At 41.2% G+C, this 8649-nt stretch overlaps 1 protein-coding gene across 1 annotated transcript; it reads right to left on the bottom strand.

Annotated features, from left to right (window-relative positions):
- Positions 1 to 1918: 1918 nt before the first annotated feature.
- Positions 1919 to 8125, bottom strand: rhoua (ras homolog family member Ua). The gene is made up of 4 exons (XM_040126034.1): positions 7520 to 8125; positions 6842 to 6900; positions 5171 to 5359; positions 1919 to 4278 (listed from the first exon to the last, which is right to left on the bottom strand). The coding sequence occupies exons 1-4, from the start codon at positions 7788 to 7790 to the stop codon at positions 3994 to 3996; spliced, it is 804 nt and encodes a 267-aa protein (XP_039981968.1). The 5' UTR covers positions 7791 to 8125; the 3' UTR covers positions 1919 to 3993.
- Between the last annotated feature and the right edge of the window lie 524 nt (positions 8126 to 8649).

The raw sequence follows: 8649 nt of genomic DNA, 5'->3' as shown, positions 1-8649 counted from the left end.
AAAAACCTGACAGGGGAAATACCAGCTATCATAAGGGTCTATGTGACCTTTGGCCTACTTAAATCCACATCACCCAAGGCTGCACACAAACAGCAAGACAAGCAACTTATTATGCCTTTTCCCCAGGAAGAAACAATACATTTGCTATCATGAGTAAAACATTGACACAGTGAGCCCATTCAGTCACAGTCGTAACATCTTCAGCAGAAAACTACCAAACCGCTCCAGTGACGCTCAGTCCTAGAATCAGGAGTCACGGCTTCACACTGAGTCCTAATCTCAACTCGACCAAATATTTCAGTCTGTGAAATTTTCTCGGGTTTGTCTTGGAGAGCAACACTGTAAATACTGGTATTAGTATATAGCCTGTAGCCAGATTGTAGAAAAATTTGAGGATCAGTTTGGGTTACATGAGGACATTTCTGGAGGATAATCTAGTAGAAACCGAGTTTTGGTGCCAACATTAAGCTGTAGTTGTATTCAGTGTCTTGGGACACTTAGTAGACAATAACAGAAAAGTTTTCAAAGAGAATGGTGAACTAATTGGGTGAAAATGATCCACAGATGTCTGCATAATTGTAAATGTCCTCCACTGAAATGTAGGTCTTTGAACCTGATAGAAAACACCTGAAAAACAAACTGAAAATTGCATTTTATTTTAATTTCAGCTTGTTAGAATCAACTTTCATGTTATAATAAACTTACTCCTTAACTAGCACACTTTCTTCCTAGCAGAGTTATATTTGAAATGAAAAACTATCAGTTGAATTTCAAGACACACCATAGCTTACTCCATTTCACACCAGTAGAGAACTGACTTTGAACCACACACTAGAAATAACATGGCGCAAGTTTACACTCAGGGAAAAAAAATACATCCTGAAAACTGCTTCGCTTTTTTCACTGACAGGGCTCTCACACTACACTTAATCCTGGGATAAGATCGCTGTTAGCTCATGGTTTACAGCTCCTTTAGCTCAGGGGTGACATTTATTTCACACTTAGAAAATGAGATATCCCTCACCCTTAGCTGAGGATTTACGAAATCCCCCTCCAGAGCAGGGTTATTGTTGACTTATAAGGGGATATTAAAAGAAACATGGTGTTGAGATCACTGGTGTGAATCAGTTAGAACAAAATCAGCAGGATATTAGTTGTCAAATTGAATGTTGTGTCTGGATACAGTCAACAGTCAACACTGTGCAGATGTTTTCCCTGAACCATAACATTTTAACGGTCTTATAAACTTTGGGTTACTAGTCAGACAAAGGTTTAAAGTTTTTTCTGGGGGTTCAGGTTTAGATTTGAGAAATGGAAGAGTGAAAATCCTTTTTGTTGTTTCTGTCTGATCAATATGTTGCATATGTACTAAACCACAGCAGATCTACTTTAGTCCATAACAGACTCTAACCTGGTTGCACCCTTTTTTCTGTCTGCTTCAGTTACTCTAATACAAAGAGCCTTTCAGATGTACGCACTGTTGGGAAATTGTTTTAAATGATTGGTTTTTGTTCTTGTTTTAGTAACTACAATGTACAAAGGGAGGTGTGGCAGTTGAGCGTTTGACAGCCACACATTTTGTGCTTCAGCTTGCCTTTTTATTTCTGCTTTACAACGTATAAAACTGAATCCATTGGAGAGAGAATAGGCTGCAGAACTAAGAGAGCATACAGTAGACATAGGATGGAAAATGGGTGTCTCTGTAGTATGAAAACAAACTTGGATTCAGAGTGGCAGAAATGATCTATGCTCGCCACTGTAATAAAGCAGAAGGTCCAATTCTGGGTAAAGGGAGCAAATGCAGGAGCAACAAACATGATGAATCAAATTGTAGTTCATAACTACTAAGAAAAGATTTCACTGATTACGTACATAAGTCAAACTTCACAGTCTTACAAACACCATTGCATTCAAAAGCTAAGAAAAAAAACCCAACCGTGTTTATTTGAGTTTGTTCAGAATCATTTTCTTGCTACAAACCTACACAAAAAAATAGTTGAGTCCATTTTGTAAATTCAAACGCATGCAAAGAGCACTTGGTTGATGGAATTCTTGAGTGCTCACACTTAAGGCTGTTTAAGTATCTGGAAACATAAATCAAAAATGCACCAAGCAGTACAATTATTTAAAACCCATATAAAGTTTTTGCCTGCCTTGCAAATTGTGCCTGTAGATGTAAGTTACTGGTTGACAGGAATGAACGTTTCGATATTCTCAGATTTAGACTAAATTCTTCCTTTCCATGTGAAAAGGGTGCTCTAGAGCAGTCACCTGGCTACTGTATTGAGCAAAGTTGTGGCTTGTGGAACAACATGATCATGATGAAGAGGAGCAAAACAATAAAATTGCAAAATGTCCTCCTGTCCCATTAAGATCAAGTGTTAGCCAGACTACAATCAACCTCCACAGTACAAAGATTTATATTCAACCAAACCAGTCGTACCAGTCCATTTTCACCGACTTCACAGTTCTTCACTAAGAACATACGATAGATGAGGACGATAAACTAGCACAGCTGCCAGTGGAAACCTGAAGTAGGTCACTGACTCCTGGATATAGTGTTGTGTCTTTTTGGGTAAAGATACAACTTGCTTTTACAGAACAATGCTTTTGTTCTCATCACATGGATTTTCAGGGAGTCTTTACATGTTTCATTGCTCAGCATCCTGTGCTCGTACTAATATATGTTGTAAGTTTCACAGCCCAGTTATTCTCGGAAATCTTGCTTGAGTAAAGACATGTAGGTGTTAATTTTGAACAAGGCAAAAATGGATTTTTATCCTCGAGGGGGAAGACAGACATTGGCATTAGTTGTTTCCCAAATAAGATATGATACGAGTCTGACCAAACCTATTCACTGTCTGGCTTCACAGCGGACAGGACAGTGAAAAAAAAAAACCCCGAAGCCAGATCTAACTCCATAAACACGACAGATAGAGACTAAATTAAAAAGGAAACCGCGATGACCAGATTATGTTTGTAGGCTGCACCACAGTAAACTGTGCATGTGACCAGGATAAAATTATTAGCTGCTTAATGAGATAAGTTCTTTCATTAGAACAACAATGACCCCAGTTATAAACAAGTAGCTCTAAAATAAACCATGGGCCAGACTCGTTGACTAAGTTCTGACTTAAATCATGTCCAGTGGTGAAATGATCCGGTCTGATCCTCTGTTCACATGTAAATAAGGATGAGGTTTGGTCTGGAGCTGCTCTATTTCAGGCAGAGGTTCTTTCTAATCATGAGTATTGGAAACCAGACTTCAATTAGCAACAAATTAGAAAAATGACTAAGTTCAGATGCAGTTTCATTTAGGTCGCTAACAGTAACATTTATAGTCTGCAGACAGTCCAGGTCCCTTCCAGGCTACATATAACAAGGATACATAAATCCATACTAGTTTGGGAAGGTTTTTACAACTAAACATAATAACACAGGCTAGAAAATCAAAGTTTCTGCTCCTGTTTAAATCTGGACCAGTCTAAACAACATTATCACATTCACCATGACTTGCAGAGGATTTTCCACTAGTCAAAAAAAGTCCTCGTTCATACCAGTCTAATTCCTGGAGAGCAGGGAGCACCGTCTCCTGTAGAGAGCTCATACTGGAGGCAGATTAAAACCAGGTTAGAAAAAGGACATTTAAGCACAAAAATCCCTGGTTCATCCTAGGACACAGCAGTACTGCTTGGTTTTGAGAGCAGGTTCTGCAAGAACCAGGCTGGGCTCAGTAGTAAATATCATCCATGATAAGACTAAAACTCCTCTCCAAGCCAAAAATTTTATTTCCGTGACAGTCTTACTTTGGTTCTCAGCCACACTCCAGTTGAGGTCCTGCTCAACATCAGGCTCCATTACAGAGAAACCCAGACTCAAAGTAAGCCCAGGCAGGACCCTAACCTAGCCGAATCCAGACTAGGACAAAGTCAACAGAGGATCAGAGTCTTAGGTCCCCACCACAGCGAGACCCAATCGCATCACAGGTCTGCTCTAGGCCACACAGCAGTACCTTTTCCACCATGACTTTGACAGACTCTTCATCTTGTCCGGTGTCTGCCTTTGCTTTTTTCGTCGTTTTTGTCTCCCTCTCGGGTGCTTTTGGGAGCTGTAGTTCTGCAGGCTGGCCAATATGGCTGTGTCAAAGACTTCCTTAAGATTTTTTTGGGTCAGAGAGGAGCACTCCATGTAGGCCACAGCGCCAATCTCCATCGCACAGTCCCGGGCATCCGCTGGGTCAACAGGCCGCTCCCGATACTTAGCCAGGTCAATGAGAACCTAAACAGCAGAGGCAACACTTTATTATACACTTGTTTAGATCACATATTAGATGTTTTAAGCATTTGGAAATTTTCTAAATATTATTTTTGAGCATTTGGTAAGATTCCTGCAAAGCTTTTAACTTTGCTGCACCATCTAAACAGCTACAGCTCCTACGTAAAGAAAATGTCGCAGAAGTCAATAACACAATAAAACATTGTTAAAGATCATAAAACTGTAAAAACAAAACAAAAACAAACAAAAAACATTGAGCTTTTTGGCAAAACAATCTGTTCTTCTCTTTGCGATACATGGAAAGTTGGATTCTAAAGTTCTGAGGTCTTTGTCCAGACTCCATGTGACCTACATGTGAGCATGAGCTTAGGTAACAAGACGAAGAAGGATCCAGAACAATTAGAAAGTAAAAGCCACAGACATGCTCTAAGAGCACCACCAGCATTTAGTGTTTCATAAAACACTAAATGGACTGACTGCTCCAGATACAAAGAATTTTTGACATGTCACAGTAGTAAAAGCACAGGTGAAAAAAATATCTGTTTTTCATCACTTAAAAGAAACAAACATGTTGAGATAGTGTTTTTCATTTCAACTCTAATTCTCACCACCATCGACCACCTGGAGAAACTCAGTGAGCTTTTATGTGTTTGCGCTGGAGCAGCATTTTTCATCCTTTGCCTTACTGTAAAATATGCTGTATTTTTTCATGCCATAAAGCAATTCCTTTGATTCCTTGCAACCATGATGAGGCTGCCAATTAGTTTGTGGATGGTCTGATTTTTTTACATGGCGATATGAATGTCTCAGAATCAGAAACAAACATTAGAATTAAACATATAGAGATTTAAGTACAGTTTATGTTCAAATGTTGCACAAAGCAAATATTCCACACCTTGACATCTTCTCGGAGGTCACACTGCGTCCCAACGAGGACAAGCGGGGCGAATGGGGCGTTTCTCCGGATCTCTGGGACCCACTTCTCAGGAATGTTCTGGAAAGAGGCGGGACTGACGACACTGAAGCACAGCAGGAACACATCTGCACTGGTGTAACACAGAGGACGCAGCTTGTCAAACTCATCCTGGAAAGGTTGGGAGAGATCAAGAGAGAGCAAGTGTCCATGAGAGAGTCGATGATAGTGAGATATGTACTGCAATTTACCAACCAACAAAATGATGCTTTTAAAGGCATTTAGGTGAAGAGCGGATGTGTCACTAGTTCAGGACAAGCGGTAATCTACAACCTCCTGCCAGTCCTGTCTGTCCTGGAACAGTTTGTCAGGGGAGAGGGAGAAAAGAGGAAAAGGTGGAGGAAGAGAAAGGGATAATGAGTTCAAAGAAGAGGAAGCAACAGAATAGATTCAGATTTAGTCCCACCAGTGGAGCAGGAAAGCCAACTTTGAAGATCCCGCTTCCTCTTTTGGTTGTGTGTAGAGATACTGAGTGATATGTTTGTTGCTAAATGACAATAAACTATGAAGATATGTCTGTTTCTCCTCGCTGACTTTTTCTCTCTCCCTTGATCTCCCATTCTGTCGTTCCTCTGCCTGTGATCCTCCCAATCATTTTGTCCTCATATCTGAGAGCACACTGATACAGAGGATGATGATGATGATGATGATGATTTCTTCTTTATTTATGCTTGTGGCTAGATCTGCTGTTCCCTCACAGAGGCACCCACGGGAGCTCACAGGCTGTCTGTTATTCTTATCAAAAATTAGGTGCAGTACACATCTGACAGTAGTAGTAAACTACTCGTGTGTGTCCATATACTGTGTTGACTTTTGATATTATCTTTTTGTTTTATTCCATTCAACAGATTACCATTTGTTTGATTTGTTTCACTGTAAACATCAGCTCTCTGACCAGTTGTAGCTCATCCTAACTTGACAGGTCTTGTACTATTTTTTTTTCTTCTCTTAAACAGCTGCTACTTCAAATGTAGACATAACTGCATCACTTCCTGTGTGCCGGAGACAGAGATTTTTTTTCTAGGAAAGACCAACCAGATACGAATGGAGAGTTTCCCAGACATAGGCTGAACCCACTTGGACTTGGACTGACACTAAATTTAACTGAGATATCCACTGTAAAAATAGTCATAATATATGTACCAATTATCCTCTAGCCGCTGGAGTTCAGAGCTGAATGAACTAGAATCTCTTCTGTTGTACACGGTAAAATGGTAAAGCCAGCAAATAGATGTGGATGTGAAATGTATTTATATGAAAAACTTTAAATGCATTTGTAGCAACATTTTTGAGCTGTCAGGACATAACACTAGATGTTTGTTAAGTTATGAAGACGAATAAAATTTGGCTCCAATTAAAAAAGCTTTTGTGGGGCATAGCAGTGGCCTTATCAGTTATCAAATGAAGCCAAAATGCCCCAAAAAAGTCATTTGTGTCCCTGTTAGAGGCATTGTTTCCAACTTCAATAATACAACAGGAAATACTGCTCTCTCTCTCGCTCTATGTGTGTGTGTGTGTGTGTGTGTGTGTGTGTGTGTGTGTGTGTGTGTGTGTGTGTGTGTGTGTGTGTGTGTGTGTGTTGAGATCACTGACCTGTCCAGCTGTGTCACAGAGTTGTAGTTTGACTGGCTGCCCATCCACTGACACCACAGCTAAACACACACACACACACACACACACACACACACACACACACACATCTTAAGGTCAGTAACAAGTGTAGTGTAACTTTCCACTGAAGAAAGCTGTAATAAATGTCTTTATGGTCAAAATTTGCTGACAACAGTTACACAGTCTTAAAGCCAACTCTGGTAACTAGTTGACTACTTGAGAGTTAATATGGCAAAGAAAAGATTTAATGAAATGATTGGTCTAGCGACAGAAATGATCTATTCCCATTTTTCCCACGTATTTATTGAAGTAATTCATCACGTAAATGTATCATTCAGTTCCTGGTGAGAGACTCAAAGAGGTGAGAAAAAAGTCTCTGCTGGTTATGTGAAATTATCTGGCTTCAGATGAACTAACTGTAATGTCAAACAGGCATCATTGTCGACATTTGTAGGACTGAGAGATGGACCGATGAAACCAAAAACTTACCGAGAGTCCATAATTCAAGGACGGGTCTTTCACAGCTGTAAAATATACTTCAGTACCACATGGCTACTCACACATTTTATAGAGAGGAATAATATATATTACATTGGATCTTTTTCAGTCAAACGTTTGGATGAATAGAGGAACCTGCAGTGTGTCCCCTCCGTCCTTTACCTGAGAAGTTGTCAAACGCGGTCGGGACGTACTCGGTGGGATACCCGTTGGTGGTGTAGCTGACCACCAGGCTGGTCTTCCCCACAGCTCCGTCCCCCACCAGCACACACTTCACCCGCCTCTCCGCTGCCCCTGCCCCTGCCCCGGCCCCTGCCCCGGACCGTCGCGTCCTGCCGGAGCCCCTGTCCCGGCTCCGGACCCTCCTGGGTGGGACAGGCGGAGCAGGGGACACCGGTGCCGGCTTGTAGCTCCCATCGCCGCGCAGAGGCATCTGGCACGGAGAGGAGGGGGACTTAAAGCTGGAGGAGACCCCGGCAAGAGATTCAGTCCCGGTTTGGTCCAGTTTTCACATCGTCCATTGGTCCGTTATCTGCGGGGCTTCACAGCCGTTTTTCAGCCGACTTTGTTGTTGTCGCCTCTGTCCGCTTCCGTTTAGTTTCCATGGTTAAATGACAAAAGTCTGAACTTGTGCACGGCCCCAAACTGAGACCGTGTCCACGGGCAGCTTCGTGGTTAATTTAAATATAAGTTAAAGTCCGAGTAAAAGAGCAGGGATTCGGATCGCGATAGTCTGTGTCCGGCCAGTCATCCAGTGCACAGAGCTGCTCAGATGACATCACGGTGTGTGTGTGTGTGTGTGTGTGTGTGTGTGAGAGAGAGAGAGAGAGAGAGAGAGAGAGAGAGAGAGCCATCAAGCCTACAATAAGCATATGACTATTAGCCTAATCGTAATAATCAATAGAGACCATGTTTCTGATGCTCATTTATACTCATGAATCTGATCAACTTATTTAAACACATTTTCCTCATTTCCTTCAACTTTCCAGGCTTTTTCCTTGCCTTTATTTTCTCTTTAGGGGTTGCGCCCCCCTAATTTTTTTTAAATCTTTATTTATTTATTTAGTCATAAACCGTTTGTTAAGTTTATTTTACACAAGGCCTTTGCAGTTTCGTCTGTCATCGAGATTTCCTACTGACACTTTTTTGTAAAATTTTGTTCTCTCGGACCTGCAGTCTGTTCCTGGTCCTATCTACAAACGAGTGGTGGGAAATCACATACCAAATCCTATCATAACACCTCTGCACTGGGAAAGATTGGTTCTCCTGTTACCATCCAATGGACTTATATT

The sequence above is a fragment of the Xiphias gladius genome, chromosome 1 (assembly GCF_016859285.1).
Source record: "Xiphias gladius isolate SHS-SW01 ecotype Sanya breed wild chromosome 1, ASM1685928v1, whole genome shotgun sequence".
NCBI classification, from domain to species: Eukaryota; Metazoa; Chordata; class Actinopteri; order Istiophoriformes; family Xiphiidae; genus Xiphias; species Xiphias gladius.
The sequence above is the reverse complement of the archived record's forward strand: the minus strand, read 5'-3'. Positions and strand labels throughout refer to the sequence as shown.